This window comes from Hyalella azteca, unplaced genomic scaffold, assembly GCF_000764305.2.
Source record: "Hyalella azteca isolate HAZT.00-mixed unplaced genomic scaffold, Hazt_2.0.2 contig15428, whole genome shotgun sequence".
NCBI classification, from domain to species: Eukaryota; Metazoa; Arthropoda; class Malacostraca; order Amphipoda; family Hyalellidae; genus Hyalella; species Hyalella azteca.
This window is the reverse complement of record NW_025945282.1, coordinates 80,685-99,075: the sequence shown is the minus strand read 5'-3', so window position 1 is coordinate 99,075 and position 18,391 is coordinate 80,685. Positions and strand designations below refer to the sequence as shown.

The following is an 18,391-nucleotide window of genomic DNA, read 5'->3' as shown; positions in this document are numbered from 1 at the left end:
AATGCAGTTCAGAAATTAACTTCCCTTGATTCGCGTGCAATCAATTCCTACAAGACGAAAAAAACGCACGAAAAAACTGCCGACAGTTTGAATCGAGAAGACAATATCTCGAGATAGGAATTTCCTAATCTCTTGGTTCAGGCAAGAGCAGCGCTCAATTTGCTCAAGACTTTTTCTAGCCTCGCTATGAGCAGCGCCAGACTAACCGACAGGGTACGTACAGATGAAGACTGAAAGTAATGATTAGCGGCGGCAGCGCATCAGTTCTCTGCAGCGGTCTCTGTAGGCGCACAAGAACATACATGCATAATCTGTATGCATGTTATAGGTGCATTTTCTTTCCCATCTTGCATGCCATCCATTGTAATTTGGATTTCGATGAGTGGTACCCATAAAGGATGTGACGTTCAAATTTATTTCTTTTGGGAATGAAGGTCCGATCTAAATACACTAATTCGACCTAACAACCACTCAACAAAATCCGATGTAATTTATACGTCACGTGCGCTGGCCGCAACAAGGCCAAATTCAAGATAATTCATGGTGGTTCATACTTTCAAAACCGATCCAGCTTCGTAACTTGCTCGACGCAAAAGTATCAGCCTATCGTTAATGCCGATAAGGTGACACAGCACTTAAATCGCCCGTCTTCAGTAGAAACAATTTATTCTGTTAACAAAACTGGATATTTCTAGCGCGATCAAAATGCTTAGTAGTCATCATGCGGTTATCTAATTAACACAGCAAATTGTAGTTCTGACATACAAATCGTATTTCTGACCTACAAATCGTAATTCTGACCAGTATTATACGGTTAACGGTTGTCAGCAACGAGCGCCGAATAAGTACAGTATCTGCCGAGCGGCTACTTATGTCATCGACGATAGTTTTAGAAGGAAGGTACACTACCTCAACTATGACGATATCAGCGGTCAAGTTTAGGAAGATACGAGCATCTGCCCAGAATTTAACCCACTTGCCAACTCCCAGACTTTTAGCCTTTACGACCACAAGTCGGGACACGCATCGTCAGCTTTGAAGAATATGAGCCATTTAAGTGGCCGGGACAGAAATTGATTACGTGGGCACTGTTGAACGACACTTCTGCAGTTTAGTAGGCTAGGTGGTATAAAAAAATCCGGCTGCGTGTCTCTTGATGCAACTGATACCCCGAAAATTAGCTTTTGAAGAATCTGGGGTTACGTTAGCATATAGCTAAGATACATTAGTGAATTATATATATATATAGCTAAGTTCATTTACTTCCTCATATAATAACAGATTGTTCTCGGATTTTTTTTCCTCAAACAGATTTCATCAATATTTAAACGTTATTTCCGAAAAAAAAGAAAGGAATTTTCTTCAACCTGATGTCAACCAAGATACTCCAAAAGCTGGTTTTCAGGGTACTATCCGTCACGTTCGGCAGACTTATTTTTTTTGCAACAGCTTAATTTGCATTTGACTTGCACTGCAAGTTAACAACTTAACGTTATCACATTAATAACTAAATTGTCGTTTCACACATGATTCATTAGGCCCGATATGCAGGTAAATCTAACGCTGCAGCAAAATTAGGACAAGACGTGCACCTGTTGATAGCCCTCCAGTTGTCTGTACCGGAGCGACCACCAACCACCAATCCACACGAAGTCTGCAATGCAACTGAACTTCAACCGGCCGGCACCGCGACCCTGCAGTCTGCACTCTGCAGTCGGTCGGCATTAGATAGCAGCATTTTAAATGAGAAACGATTACAGGCCAGAGAAAATTCCTTTCAAATGCGAATAAACAACAAAATAGGATTGATACCTTGCGCCGCTGAGATTGATTGAAACAAGCAACTTTAGCAATAGAGCCAATTACTGAATGACCACTGCTGAAGCTGTGGGGGTGGACCGTATGCTTGATGCCTCGAAATACACATGGAAAGATTCTTGTCCTTCAAAAAATCGGAAGAAGCACAGCTTGTATCTTTGATGTATTTTTTAGCTTCAATTTACCTAGTAAAGTTGTTATTTCGCTCAACGAACTACCGCGAAATGCTCCTCAATGAGTATAGCTACTTATATCATGGCTGAACTAATGAACCATGCATACGTTTTAAAGAGAATATTCTTTATGATAATAAGCAAGCATATGAAGGATAAAATAAGCTATAGGTTTCACCAGAGCTCTCATGTTAGTGTCGATTAAAACAAAGTGAAACCATTATGATGTTAATCAATATTGAATCAAATAGTTTCCGTAGATTATTTTTTACGGAAATTTCATTCAAAGAAAACAGTTCCAGTCGAAGTTTCTGTGGGAAACTATAGTAAATAGTGCATCGCTGTCTTTCAAGTGTATGTTATTCACCGTTGTGGCAATTGTGCTGCATAAATAGTTTTTTAAGTTAGAAGAACATAGAAAATAATTAGTGATAATGATTCAAGGCTATATTTTCAGACTATTTAAAAATAGTCAGTCATTGTGGCCTAAAGGATGAAAAATTTTTCATGTGTGTTTTTTTTCATGCTTGCAACTTTTGCTTGTCAACTTTGATGTTTTATTTCAACATTGCTTGATGTTTGCTGGTAAATTTTTACAAAACAATTTACAAAAATACTAATGATTGAACACTTAAAAATTATAGTAGGGATTCTTGCTTGACTATTAATTTATGAATGGGCCTTCATTTTCGTTCTGCCTTGCGTTACTTAGTTTCCAACATCTCGGGTCGTTGAATTAATAAGGCGACAGCGCTTGAAGTCATAGAATTTATAAGCTATTACTGACATAGCTTTGAATTAATAAGTTAGTTTGGACTTAGGCGAGATAGGCGATTACTGAATATTTCTTAAATTAATTTGTTAGTAGTGAATTATGTCCTTGAATCAATAAGCTAGTAGCGCTTGAAGTCCTAGGATCAATAAGCCAAGCCTACTTAGAAAAATATGCTGGACCGGAGAGAGATCTAGAAATGAAAGTGAAAAAATCAGAATTGTGTTAATTTGCACAGATCATATTGGAACTTAGCTATAGATATTATAAAAGTCAAGTAATAATAAACCTACTGAAGTGTTGACAAAATTTCAAGTCGCTTCTGAGCCATATTTGTTTCCTCCTCGACAAAAGCGTCAACGAATAAAATATTTGATGTATGTTTAAATAAATTTTTGTTAATTGTGTAGCGTTTCATGCAGGTTGCAAATTTGCTACGAACATCGTAACAAAATAATTTATTTAAATCGTAATTTATTTCATATAATTTTAAATTCTGTCTTCGTAATTGGCAACGATCATTGATGCGTTTTTTATTATGATTTATTATATTATATTTTATTTTAATATAGCGATAAATATTGATTTTGAAATTGATTTTATTTTAATTTATTATGTTGAGTATCCAGCCATCAAAGTCTGCGGAGCATTGAAGTTACTGAAACCAATGTACCCGCAAAATATATTACATGTGTCACCAAACGTTACTTACATCGTTACATCTTACAGTAACAAGTAACAAGTTCTCAATTGTAACTAGTATAAGAGTCTCGAGTACCAGACTTTACATGTAACTAATGTTACCAGGTTCCAGGAATTTAAATTGTATTCTGTTTAGTTAATATTTTTCACAACTCGTTTCGCTTTCTTGTTTCTAAACGATTAGCCGTCTTGGTAATACCATACATTGACCCACAAACATGTACACCATCTGGATTTACGTGTACGTGTCTTGGTAATACCATACCTTGGCCCTCGAACACGTACACATCTGGATTTTCGATGATGTTGGTGGTTTTGTAGTTTCGTCCATCATGACAAAGAGGAAAAAAAAGCGAATGGACAAAAAGTGAATGAACTAAGCAGTTATTAGACATTTTTTCCACTGGTTTTAGAATAAAAGGTGCATTAGTGTACCAAAATAAGATGCAGTATTAATTCTCAAATTATTTTCATGGTAGGATATTTCCATGGGAGTATATATTTTTCAGCCGTTAGACGAATTAGTCGTAAATTAACAAGGTTTGGTGTGTAGTGGTATCGTTTAACTGTCGAACACTAAAATTTAGAGTTAATAATACAGAATGAATAAGTTTCAGCTCTCTCTCTATAAGGCGTTAACGCAGCATTTTAAAGCAGGAGATTCTCTGCGCAAATGTCACTTGAACTCCGGCCCCGTTCTTCGCGATTATTTTTTTTAATGATCAGAAAATTTCTGCTCTATCACTGTGAGGAGATTAAGTCTGATTTTGTTTAATCCATGGAACCGCAAGCTATTGAAGGGCCGTGAATGGCTTTTGCTCGATTACTGTTGATTGGAATAGGCCGGCTGGGACGAGTTTAAATCGAGCGTCGAACGGTTGAACTTCCTGCGCAGTCTGACTTTGAGAAGCCGGTATATTTTTTTTTGCATTATGAAAACTATAAGCTAATAAAAAAATATAATGTACTAAGTTTCCGGATTTAATGGCACGTTAGTTCGAAAAATCATGTATTAGATGGTCAGCGCGTTTAATAACTCAATATAAAAGAATTGAGAAAATGAATTATCCTAATATGGATTTTTTCCTGATGGAAAGAACTACTTTATCTACTTCTCCAATGTGAACACCTGATTTATTAATCAGGAGAGAATATTTGAACAATTACATACATCCAAAAGAACTACGTTAATTCATGGAACCCGCCGTAAAAGGCCAAATCTTTGATGCATTATACTTACTTCTTTTATATAAGAGTTCCTTTTGCAGTCTCAGCCCTTATTGGGTATGGAATATTTGATTAAAGCATTTCGTTCGCCTCCTCACCCAAAGAGTGTTCAATATTGGGCTCCAGAAGCGACGGTGTTGCAGTTGGGTGTGGGGCGTGGAACCGGGAGGTGGGAGGTGTTGATACGCTCATAATTCGTAGTATAGGGGCCGTACTATCAAAAAAATTTACGAATTCGTAACTTTGTCTGCCAATCACTGGCGGTTTTTCAAGATTATCCCACCAGCCACAGCCGATAAATTAACCGCTTAGTGTACTTTGGCCGCTAAGTGTACTGAATGACTTTTGATGGTTTGGCTCCAGATCAAAATTTGGTCCTGAGTTATTTCCATATTTTTATGGTATAAAAATGGACTCCGAAATGGACTCCTTGAGCTGGACTCCGAAACGTTTTCTATAAAGATATGAATTTTTTGTGGACTATTCTTTGCTTTTAAATTTTTAGTTAACTTGCGATTTAAGCAATTAAGTGACACCATATTTTTTTATCAATGATACAGTAACTGCATAATTAAACGTAGATAAGATGTGTGTTATTATGTGCTTTTTAATTAGGGTTTTGATTGATCCCAGTGAATTTTCTTCAAAGAAAGAAACAGTGTAGGCCAAATAATACATTTAATTGTTAATTTAATTTTTGATCTTTACTACCATCACAATTTAATATTTGATTGTGTTTGATAGGTTGAAGGTCAAATTTTTAAGTCGGGTTATTTTTGTGACGCTATAAAAAATTTAATTTCGTTTAAAGAAAAATCCCTGAGAAAAAAGAGAAAAAATATTCCAAATGCATGATTAATTTTAGGCATATACATTACTGGGGAGCTTCTTTCAGGGTGTTATTTCATTTAAATTGTGAATAATTGGAAATGGAAGTGTAATGAAATCATGAATAAATCAGACAGATAATAGTTTTTGCTGTTCCTAGTTACAAACACATAATATTGTATGGTCGTTCGTCTGCGTGCCTTCATCACGAATACCTATGTTAGGAATTTATTCACCAATAATTACTTTTATTATTATTATTATTATTAAGATTATTATTATTATTATTATTATTTTTATTATTATTATTATTATTATTTTTATTATTATCAACAATATTAATATTAATACAAATAATATTAGTTCTATTATCATTATTATTGGTATAAGTTATTAGCATTATTGTTCAGAGAAATAAGAAACATCCTATTACAATGCAAATTTGACAGGAGCCCATTTCTCTCAAAACTTAGGAGAGCATTCACGCAAAAATAAGTTTTGTAGCTTTGATACTCCTGTCGGCAGAGCTGGGCAGCGCTACTTGGAAATGTAGCGGCGCTACCGCTACCGCTACACCCACTAGATTGTAACGGGCGCTACCGCTACCGCTACAGTAAAATGTAGCGCGCTACATTAGCCGCTACAATGGCCAAAATTATCGGAAATCTCTAAATATTTATTGTTCTGCTATTGGGATATACTCATTAACATTTAATGATAATAAAACATTTTTAAAACATATCAATGCAACTTTATTGCAATTAACCTACCGAACTAGTATGGGTTACCCCAGGCTTAGATACAGTAAATAGAAGTTACAGTTATTTTTATGTTTTACCTTCCCTACATGGATGTGAACTTTAATCTACCAATCTAAGAAATTATCCACATATACATCGTTTAAAAATTACTTTTTAAAGACAACACTTCCAAAGAATCCAGTGTCTCCAATCTTACAGATGTACAATGAATTTCTCATTTAATTTTGGAATATTGAAGAAATTAATTTTTCGATTTTTAAATATATAAATTTTTTTAATATATACATTTTTTCCAAAATTATTTATTCTATTAATTGATTCATGCATTGCCTCTGACTTCACACAAGTGTGCAAAATTTCAGATGAATTAGACAGGTAAAAGTGTGTCAAATATCAGTTATAAGATTTGTAGCTGACAAAGTTATTTTTTCAATTTTTTAATATTGAAAAAAAAAAATTATTTTTAATACCTAAAATCATTTATTTTGACATTTGATTCATGCCATGTCTCCAACTTTACACAAGTGTGCAAAATTTCAGATCGATAGGATAAGTAGAAGTGTATTAAATTTTTATTACAAGATTTGTAGCAGACAGACAAACAAACAAACAAACAGACAAGAAGTGAAGTTAAAGAGAAGTGTTGTAAAAAAGGGATGCACATCCGAAAAAGAGATTTTCATGTGCTTGCATAAAAATTCAATGGTTTTATACTAGTGTCAGAATACTGTCAATGGAACATAAATTCAACTGTTGTTTCCCTTTTGGCCTCATTTGGAACTATTGCACGATTTTTATTTGTGGTTGTAATCATGGCGCATCAAGCTCCATGATAATTAATTGTATTACGATGCCTCTAAATTCAATCTCAGAATAATCATTCTCTGTCGTCTATACTCTTGTTTCTTTATAAAATTCCTGTTATCTCGGCCTTGAGATCTACTTACGAGCTTTTTTATGCCCATACGCGAAATTCTCCATTATTTTTTTTCGTTTTAAAATAGCAATGCATGTGGTGGCCGACCATTTTGCCGACCCTGATCGTTTCGCGACTGTCTAACAGAAGGTCAAACCAATCATGATGTTTTTGTTCGTCCGCGAGGGGTACAAAAATTTCTCCGTGCCGATTTAGGTACGAAACTAGGGCATGAAATATTTGGTGCTTCTATATTATATTTTTCTTCATATTTATTCATCCGGGCTAAGCGCCTAGAGATATGATCGGCGTGGAGCTTCATTTATCCCTTCCATGGAGAACGTTATTAAATTGCCTAAAACACATTAAAATTATAATTTGAGGTCAATCCGATGACAAATGGTATATGAGATAAAAGTATACGAGCATATTTTTCAGTGTAACCGTAATCTTATTGAGATATTTTCTTCAGATTTTTCAAGTTTAAGTCTTTTAAATTATGTCTCCTAAAATTTGAAAATCATCCGGCATGCCTAACATTGTCTAAATACTGTCTAATATTAAAAATATAATGATGTACAATATTGTATACTATAGTCTAATATTAATACCAGCTTTAATAACGCACGTGCCTGCTACTCTTGATTGCATCAAACATAAAATGAGCATAAACTCCTCCTTGCAACAAGTTCGCTTCATCTAAAATGCAAGAGTTCTAACCAATGATAAAAAAAGTAAGAGGCTCAAAGCACCAACCGAGCCACTGAATTAACTATTTTACAGAACCGGACCAGCCAAGTAAAAAACTCTATTCTGCTTTTTGCAAACTCAGCCTTGGTGATTTTTGTGACAATATGTGTTGAATTTAGCAAAATGAGTGATGTTAAAAAGTCTATAAATTACCTTTGTCGTGCTTAAAATAGCTCATTCGAAAAAATGCATTAGTTCTGAGTATTTTGATATACGTAATCTCCGATAAATTTTCGGATGATAAACGGCCTGAACGGATAGTTATATGAGTTGGGTAATAAATAATAAACCGTAATAATTATATGAAGTTATTTAAGCTACTTGAATAAATTAAAGATTTAGAAGCTGAGAAATGTCGATGCTGCCTATGCCACATTGTCCGTGCTCATTTTTTATATGAAGTTTTTTAAGTTATACTTGAATAAATTAAAGATTTAGAAGCTGAGAAATGTCGATGCTGCCTATGCCACATTGTCCGTGCTCATTTATTAAGCTCTAACTGAGGATCGGGTTACGTGACTAAGGTCGTGAAGGATAAGTAAGGCACAACTGTCTAGATAACACATCTTGGTATACGGGGTGGTAATACATGAGTTACGATATCGAGGTATAAGCTACGGTGTCGACCGTAAGGTCTGAGAACTCAACCGACGCGTTACACGCGCAGCGCTTATCAACTACTGCGGGGTGTCTTACTGAAGGTTGCTAGCCCTTATATAGCCTTCGCTTCCGCCCACAACTAAGGTCTTGATCGCGTGATCTATCATGTGATGTCTTCCAGATGCTGACTCATGTCATCGATCTTGATCAGGTCAAGTGAATATTACGTCCTAATTACATATAATTATAATGAGACTCCAGATTGACAACGGACAACGTACAGTCTGTAGATATCGTGTAGCCGGTTAATAATATTGGATTCAGGTTCCAGATTTGTAGTACCGTTACGGTATTACATTTAGTAACTCTAAAAGATCCCGTTCGGAGTACGACACTTTTTTTGATACATGCAGTAGAGTTTCATTTTAAGTATTAAATTATGCATCATTTTACTTATTGCCTCGTGAGAAAATTGTGTGTGTTATATAGAAATATAACCGCATGTTATACTGGCACATGGTCTCAGTATGAACGAAACTTCTTGTTTTGTATTTTTGTTCAGCGAAAATTCGTAACCGATGATCGACGTCGGTCCGAACGAGCGGTGCCGGGGGCTCTTGTCTAGCGCATTCCTCGTCTAAAACTGACAAGCACACACAGAAAACAATTAAAGGACTTTGTCCACATAGCGATACACTTCTTACCCTTGTGTGGGTCATCTTGACCCAGTTTTGCCCGAATACATGCAGAAAGTGTGTCGCAGTGCTAAACGTAGCTGGGCCGTGCTAACTATATATAGCTTGGCGGCGCTTACTGTGGTTGGAAACTGTTAGGCGGTTAGCAGTAACGCGGTTTCCAAATGTTGGAAGAGAGAAGGCATATGTTCCACAAACTTTTCAACGTTATTGATAGGGTGCAGGACTGTGAGACATCGAATAATTCATGAGAAAAATTTTGCAGATGAATAATAAAAAGAGTGTGGTACGTTTGTACACGCACAAAGCCACTAGAATTAGAGGCTCTGGTTAGCCTCTGCACTCAGGACTGTAGCGCGCATTCCAGTTTGACGGCCAAGATAACAGTTAATTGTTAACTGCATTTCAGTTATTCGTGAATCGCAGTGCAGTGCATTAAAAAAAACAGTGAATTTATTTTTGAACTGCAGTGCAGGTAATTTTGAATTTTAATACCGTTAATTATGAATACTTAATAGTAGTGCAGTTAAAAATGAAATACGGTTAATTTAGTTTTAAATGGCAGAGCAGTTAATTTTAAATTTCATTGCACTTATCTGTGGGTTGATAGGTAATTAGTTATGAATTACAGTGCAGTTACTGGTAAATTGCTGTGTAGATAATAGAGAAATGCAGTGAATATGGTATGGTCATGAATTTCAGTGAAGGTAATTCTGAATTGTAGTGCAGTTAATTATGAATTATAGTGCAATTAATTATGACTTTTAGTCAGTTAATTATGAATTGCACTGCAGTTAATAATAAATAAATGAATTGCGAAGCTGTTAGCGGGGACTGTATTGCTGTAAGTAATGTGTTACCGTGCAGTTAATTATAAATTTCAGTGCAGGTAATCATTAATTGAGCAAAAACTTCAAAGGAATAGCAGTTAAGTTAATTATGGATTACAGTACAGCTAATTATGATTTGTAGTTCAGTTAATTATGAATTCTGTGGAAATATCAACGAATAGCAGTTAAGTTAATCATTAATTGCATTACAGCTAGTTATGAATTTTATTTCTTCGTTACGTAAGCTATTAATGCAGTTTCGCTGATATATGAGAATGATGAATATGTCCTGCCTTGAATTTCTTCATATGAGTGGGAAATTTTAAAATTTGCACTTATAGAATCATAGGTGAAAGATCATGGAACGTCAATTGAGATGTGACTTTGTGCCATCTTACATGTGCGACCAAGATTTCAAGTGAGATTTTTAATTACTTTTACATTAATCATAGAAGCGAAAATATTTTTAAAATGTCTGTGAATCTCGAGCATTCTCAATTGCAAATGTTTTCTCAGCAGAAGTAGATTCTGGCGTAGCAGTTTTGGTTATTTTACTCACCTTTTTTATAAATTGTTCTCAGAAATTATTATAAAATGACAGTCTCATATGCGAAGGATGTTGTCAGCAGTAAAGTCTTCGGCTGCTTCCTAAAATTACTGTTCAGGTATGTTGCTAAAACATGAGTCAGCATAAGGTTAATCACGTCATAAAAGTTATACATTATTAACCTATGTAATTTATACAAACTGAACCTCCATGTTGCAGAGCCGTGGTGTTTTGACGTTTGGAAATTCTCTTCTTTAGGTTAATACGTTCAGCAGTTTCGTGCCAATTTCAAAGTTATATAGCATTGCACCAGCGAGTTAAAGAGATTCATTCTTCAAGCATCAACGCCATCGTGAAGTAAATTCAATGCTCAATATATATAGTGAACCAATTTAATTTTAAATGTGTACCCAATTTCAATTTATAGGTGGTCCCAATTTCAGTCTTAAAGGTTAACCCATTTTCAGTTTAAACGTGAAGCCAATTTCAATTTAAATGTGAACATAATTTCAGTTTAAAGGTGAACCTAATATCAGTTTAAAGTTTAACTTAATTTCAGTTTAAAAGTAACCCAATTTTAGTTTAAACGTGAACCCAATTTCATTTTAAACGTGAACCCAATTTTAGTTTAAACGTGAACTCAATTTCATTTTAAACGTGAACCCAATTCCAGTTTAAACATGAACCATATTTTCAGTTAAAATGTGTGTCCAACTTCAGTTTAAGCGTGTACCCAATTTTAGTTTAAACTTTTGAGAAAACTTTTATATAGATTATTATAACTATAATGATACTCCGATTATCATAGTTTTCCTTGTCCTCAGGTGGCGCGGCAGTGTTTACAAACTAATCTGGATGGATTTGTTGGTCTTCCTTTCAATGTACTTCGCACTTTCGATCATCTACCGATTTGCTTTGAATGAATACGGCAAGACGTAAGTAAGGTTTTCTTTGAGTGTTTGTTCTCATTAGAAAAAGTTTCCAAAAATCGTTAATACCGACAAACCATGTTCGAGCGTTGGGTTTGAATTAGAGAGCAAATTTTTAACAAATGTAAAAGTGAATACATTTTATACCGACCAAATGTTTAAAACATTTTCTTACTAAATATTATGAAGTCGAAGAGAACTTAGCTCATGAGATGTACATCAATCTAGAAGGCACATAATCTATGGTTTTAAGAAACGTTTTAGTATAAGCATTATCAAGTAAATAATTCTAAGCCATTATAATGTGTGAAGCTCAGATATTTGACTCAAATCGAGTAAGATTCCTTCCCACTCTTGGCATGATCGTATTTTCACGTATTTCAAGTCAATGTCAATGGTGTGTAACAATATGTTTATTAAGGGATTGTGCTGTTAATGCAAAAATGTCACAGTGTTCGAAGTTTTTTTTTTGTTTATTCTTCATTTCACCTGCTGTTTTAGCATTGAAAAAATATTCACTCTAGCCTTATTTTGACTGCTAATAGATGGCTTCGCTTAATTGAAAATTGAAGCCAAGCTACTCAATTTTCATTGTAAAAATCTGTCGTTTCTTTCAAAACCTCATCATTGACAAGAACTCACTGGAAATTATAACTATGGAAGATTTTTTGTACCGAAAACTTTTCTGTGAGCACCTTATCAAAATTCGGAGTACAGGTCAGACTCGGCAACAGGTGCCGCCTAGGACTCGGGGACCACGTTAATCAGACGCTCTATATATGTCCGCTCTACGTTACCATGACATGCAGGTCTTCGCTCACTTCTCTTGTGTCTTCATCACCTCCACCATGTTTTTGAAGTGTGCACGCATCACTTTTAGCATGTTTGTGAATTGTTTGCACCACAGTTGTAAAGTGTGGTCGAATAATTTTCACTAAGTTTGTGCATTGTCTTCGCATCACTTTTGCCAAGTTTGTGCTGTGCTTTCGGTTCACTTTTTGCCTCGGTTGTGCAGTGTGTTCACATCACTTTCACCACGTTTGTGTTGTGCGTTCGCATCACTGCTGTGGGCTCACACCAAAGCCAACAAGGCCCAAGCATCATTATTTATATTTATGGCAAGTGGTCGTCCATCGACCAAACTTCTCGGCTTTCAAGGGTGCAATTAATTAATGTCCATTGTAGTCAACCATTTAATAATCCAGGTTTAGGTCCAACCACATACTTATTAAAACAATATACACTTCATATACACGGACGTAAACGAGAAGTTGTTTTTCCTCTAAACATAAAATTATAGAATTCAATTTCAATTGACTTATTTAAAACCCCAACATCACTTCCAATACGTCTTGCAGTCAGTTCGAGCAGATCTCCTTGACGTGCGCCGACCACGCTGGGTACATCCCGCTGTCGTTCGTGCTCGGCTTCTTCGTGACCCTCGTGGTGAAGCGGTGGTGGGATCAGTACCTCTTGTTCCCCTGGCCGGATACGCTGGCTCTCTTCGTTTCTACATCACTTGCCGGAAATGTATGTGAATTTTAATTGTCCATGTTTTCACTATTAATTAATGATGCTCATGTTTCTGAACAAATTTCTGTCAGGTAAGTCAATTTTACTCATAGTCTTACCAGGTGCTGCTCTTTAGAGTACACAGTTGAAACCATGGAGTATCACAGAGATAATTCAAATCTAAATGAATGCACTCGTGTGCATGAAGAATCTACAAAATACGTAAAAAATATAATTCAGTACTCACTGCAATGAGTGACAGAGAGCGCATTTTCTCGTCGACGAAAACATGAAGTCACGGGCAGACGGTAAACCATGGAGTATCACAGAGATAATTCAAATCTAAATGAATGCACTCGTGTGCTTAAAGAATCTACAAAATACTTTAAAAATATAATTCAGTACTCACTGCAATGAGTGACAGAGAGCGCATTTTCTCGTCGACAAAAACATGAAGTCACGGAAGGACGGACGGACGGACGGACTGACGGACGGACATGACCAGCACACTGAGCATAATAGGGCATTTTTTCAATAAATGAGAAAATACGCTAAAAAGAGAGAAGAGACAGAAAATAATAGAAATAAGTCACCCGAACAATAACAGAATGATTGTTATAGAGAATAGACCTGGTAAATTTCATAGGATCCTAAGACTAGTTTTTTCCGTCCCTTTATCCCGAGACAGGACAAAAGAGGAAGGATGATGAGGAGAACAATCCTTCGCTACATCAACTTCTCCATGTCCTTTACCTTCTCCATGATCTCGCCTGGTGTCAAGAATCGATTTCCCACTCTAGCGCACTTCGAAGATGCAGGTACTTTAGTGAAAAAATATCTATACGTGAACGCTGATGTTGATATCATACGAGTATAATCAGGGTGATGAATATTTTCTACAAATAAATTGAGTACATTCCTCAGATCAAGATACTGCAAAAATCATAGACAAATAATTTCATATTATTGGAAGGAATATTCTTTCTACATACAAATTAAAAATATTTTCTCGAAATCAGGAAAGTGCATATATAATAAATACATTAAATTTCTAAATGAAGAATACGTACAAAATCTTGTACCATAGGATAATTTTGAATTGCGTTAAGTTTTTTGGAATTTTAGACAAATTAGAATTAGCCATAAACTGCTTAACACGTGATCACCGTCCTGTCGGCACTGAAAGTTTGCAATGACAATGAAAAGTGTATCTTTGATATATTAAGTCAAGACTATCACTCAGGTTTCATTACTGAGAACGAGCGCGAGATCTACTCGCGCATGTCAGAGCGCACGCCGCACTCTGTATACTGGATGCCTATGGCCTGGGCAGGAGCTTTGGTGTTCAGAGCGAGGAAGGAGAACAGAATCAAGGATGACATCGCCATGAAGACAATCATTGACGAGATAACCAGACTTAGGAGCCGCTGTGGGTCCTTGCTTGGCTACTACGGAAACAACATACCGCTTGTCTACACTCAGGTTAGGAAATCGGGACGCTGCTGTGGCGACAAATTTAACCTAAGGACAAAGTTAGCCCCCTTAACAAGCGCTCAGCCTCTTTATGGAAGAATTAAGTTCAGCTTCGGAAATATAAAAGCCGGAGACCACTTAATGAGAAAGCGGCAAATCTACCGCCGCTGCTTAAGCTGGTTAAGCTTGCATAACTTCGCATAATATAAGGCAGCAGGAAACTCATCTCCAAATACACTTGCTGCTCGGCCCTACCTCATCGACTGCTTCGACTCTCCTTCTTCCAACCTATCACCAGCTCTACCTCCTCAAATGCCCCACCTCTCCACCTTGCCGCAGCCACTGAGTTTTAGGTTTTGTCCGCTAAGGTTTGGTTTGGGTGGAGAGTCGGGTAGGTGAAGAGGTAGCGCCGAGTTGCGATTGTATTAGGGATGTGAATCCAACTGGCTTGAAATATTGAGACGTGAAGGGTGCTTAAGCAGTGGTTGTGTATTCTATAGGCTCCAATGCCTGAAAGCGCTGAACTGCATGGGCAACTCTCTCCGCGTTTGCCCACGAACAGAGATATAAATGAAGTGTGTACTTCAAGAAAGCTAGCATCAGGCATCCATCCCATCTGATGGATTGCATCACAGGTGGTGAAAATTGGTGTGGTTTACGCGTTGTTTATTACTTACCTGATCTGATGGATTGTATCGCAGGTTGTGACGTGGGCCGTTTACGCTTTCTTCATCACTAATCTGATGGGACGACAGTTCCTGGACCCACGCAAAGGCTACGAAAAGAACACCATCGACTTCTACTTCCCTATCTTCACGACGCTTCAGTTCACATTCTACATGGGCTGGTTGAAAGTGGCAGAATCTCTTATCAACCCATTCGGCAACGATGATGACGACTTTGAGATGAACTTCCTGGTCGATCGCAACCTGCAGGTGATTTCAATGTGCTACTTTGATTTGACATAAACAGTTAACCAATTTTACTATTTTTACCTTTGAGTACTACCTTTGTCGTCGATAGATGGAGGAGTCTATCTTTATACTGTAAAATTTATGCCAAACCTGTCTAATATAATTGGAAACCGAATCCATAGTCATTCAATTACCCAAGACCTTTCCAAGTGAAATATGATCGTTCCTGGCCACTGCCCATTCCTTCTTGGCAGTCTTTTAAACTCACATTTTTGCTGATGATTCACTATGACCAATCAATAACACCATCTACTCACTATGACCCATCAATAACACCATCTACGTGTCGAGCGCAAACCGGTCGAGTTTATGGCAAGACGGCCTATTGTACACTCGACGCCCATGATCGCCTCTGCTCTCAAATCACCGGCGACGCAATTACATTTTTAATGGAGGGTTTTATTATTTATTGCTTCAGATTTTTTTATTAAGTTGACAAGTTTAATTCCTGAAAACGTATGCATTATCATTTAAAAAACGCCAGTATCGCACTTGCAAATATTCAAATGGTAGCAGCATCATTTTATTAGGTTATCGGTTCTAGCCGGGCACATTATACAGTTTTCAAACGCGTTTTACTGTGTCAGGTATCGTACCTGATCGTAGACGAGATGCACAACGAGCACCCGGAGCTGATTCAGGACATGTACTGGGACGAGGTGGTGCCTCAGGAGCTGCCCTACACCGTCGCCTCTCAGGACNTTGGCACTCTGCGACGAATACGTAGCGTTAGCCGCTGTCGCTCGAGGCCAGTCCTCGAGGCCTTCGTGGTGGCGCTCGTTCTGACCAGATTGGACTATGGTAAGCCACACTTTATGGACTTACGAACACGGCAGTTAATAATTCAATCCGTAATGAACGCTACTGCGCGACTCGTGTGCAAGAAGCGAAAATTCGACCACGTGACGCCGATATTGAGCGATCTTCGATGGCTGCGCATGCAGCAGCGCACGCAGTTCAAGGTCGCTGCTCTGACGCACCGGTGCCTTCACAGTCTGAAGCCTCCTTATCTCACGAAGTGTCTGCAGCGCGTGTCGAATCTGCCTCTTAGAAGACGATAGCGTTCGTCATTCGTAACGGTCCTCGTCATTCCATCTACATGTCTATCTACCGTCGGCGACAGAGCGTTCCCGGTTGCCGCTTGGCGGCTTCAGTCTGGCGGCTTCCGTAACATCGGCTCCTTCGTTGCAGGTGTTTCGTCGAAGCCTAAAGACGGAACTATTTCGCAAAGCCTATGAATCAATTGCTTAGTAATTTTTATCCGTTCTCATCCTCTCTCGTGTCTATTTATTTTCACGGATTGAAAATTACAGGTTTACAACCACTTAATTGTTAGATGTTGTGATATGTTCAGCCGAAGTCTGGGGCCAGCAGACGACCTTCCTGCACCTCGCTGATGGAGGTGGCAAGTCCCGAGTTCGCAACCATGTCCCTAGTGGCGCAGCACCTCAAGGGCATCACCTCGCCCGTCTTCGAGGGAGATGAATCTCCAGCGCAACAATCTTCAGCGGAAGGTGAATTAATTATAATTTATTATACCATTTTCCAGCATTTAGTGAATACGGTGTCGAATTATCCGGACTGAATTCGGTCATTCATGATGCCACTTTGACCAATGAGTGGATAGTGAATACGGTGCTTGAATATTCTGTGAAAGTTAATTTTTTAAACGAGATTCGGTCGAGGAATTCGGAGGCACTCCGAACAGCCGTGCCTCTATTGAATTTTGCCTAGAGTACGAGTTGAAATTTATTGATTGTTTCAGTTTTGTTATTTATAACGAACTAATTCGAACCTAGAAATAATCATCCATAGCTAGAAAAAAATACCTTTAATATATAAGAATTCAAGAATATTGTGGCCATTATAGCTAATTTACTTATAAATAGTTGTATCCAATTGCATGTATATCCTTGGTCACAGGCAAGTCTAAATCGAGCAGCAGCGCGATCAAAATCTATTCGATCCCCGTCCCTTCTGGCGACGAAGGATCAGCACCAACTGGAAAAAGAACTGGAACTGTTGATCCAAATTTGTTGCGGAAAGCAAGCGAGGTTCGAGATAACATGGCGGCTAATAAGAGCTGTCCAACCCTGAAGATCCAGCAGCACGATGAATATGTCGTGTGATTTGTTGAATTAACCCTCTGATTACTGAGGTTATCTTCGTTACATGACCTTTTGTTACGAATAACATTTAGGACGGGTAATGTATCCGTCGACATAAGGTTAAACCTTCAACGACTGATGGTAACCCTCGTTGCCAGGTAATTATCGTTTAAGCTAATACCAAATTACCACGGGAAGTTCTAAAAAGTATTTATTTGTGCACATATTTTTTTGTTCATTATTCCAACATTATTCTAGTGCGCACGCTCTACGCCCAGAATTCACTGAACAGAATTTCATTCACAAAAATTTGAGTTATGTCAATATTATTATTACAATGTGTTTAATGTAGGAATAACAATATATCTATAATAAATAAAATATGTTTTCACATCAATTCACAGTAAAATGAATCAATCAAATAAAAATTTCACATGTTTTATACATAAATTAAACATCGATCATTACGTCGAAAAATAAACACACAAAACACAGATCAAACAACAAATATAGATGTCACATGCGCAATAATTCTTAACAAGTAATTATTCCATTTTATGTGGTCATTTTAGCACGATTCTTCCGACGTTGAAACTGCGGAGTAAATGTTACTGGAAGTGAAAATGTATTAATAATAATTATTATATTATTATTCATTTAATGATTATTGTGGTCACTTCCAAGTAAAATAAACATATTATTTCAATGAATTATTTAAATTCTTCATCAGAAATTCAATGAATCACGATTTGTCATATTTTTCATAAGGGAAAGTT

General features: G+C 37.1%; 2 protein-coding genes across 2 annotated transcripts; both read left to right on the top strand.

The window, feature by feature from the left end:
* The first annotated feature begins 10,598 nt into the window (after positions 1 to 10,598).
* On the top strand, positions 10,599 to 16,568 carry LOC108682370 (bestrophin-3). The gene is made up of 7 exons (XM_018171523.1): positions 10,599 to 10,737; positions 11,444 to 11,554; positions 12,907 to 13,078; positions 13,749 to 13,878; positions 14,304 to 14,542; positions 15,235 to 15,468; positions 16,095 to 16,568. Exons 1-7 carry the CDS (start codon positions 10,667 to 10,669, stop codon positions 16,566 to 16,568), a joined length of 1,431 nt encoding a protein of 476 aa, XP_018027012.1. The 5' UTR covers positions 10,599 to 10,666.
* Positions 16,569 to 16,836: 268 nt separating this feature from the next.
* On the top strand, positions 16,837 to 18,028 carry LOC108682372. The gene is made up of 2 exons (XM_018171525.2): positions 16,837 to 17,021; positions 17,431 to 18,028. Exons 1-2 carry the CDS (start codon positions 16,904 to 16,906, stop codon positions 17,634 to 17,636), a joined length of 324 nt encoding a protein of 107 aa, XP_018027014.1. The 5' UTR covers positions 16,837 to 16,903; the 3' UTR covers positions 17,637 to 18,028.
* The last annotated feature ends 363 nt before the right edge of the window (positions 18,029 to 18,391 follow it).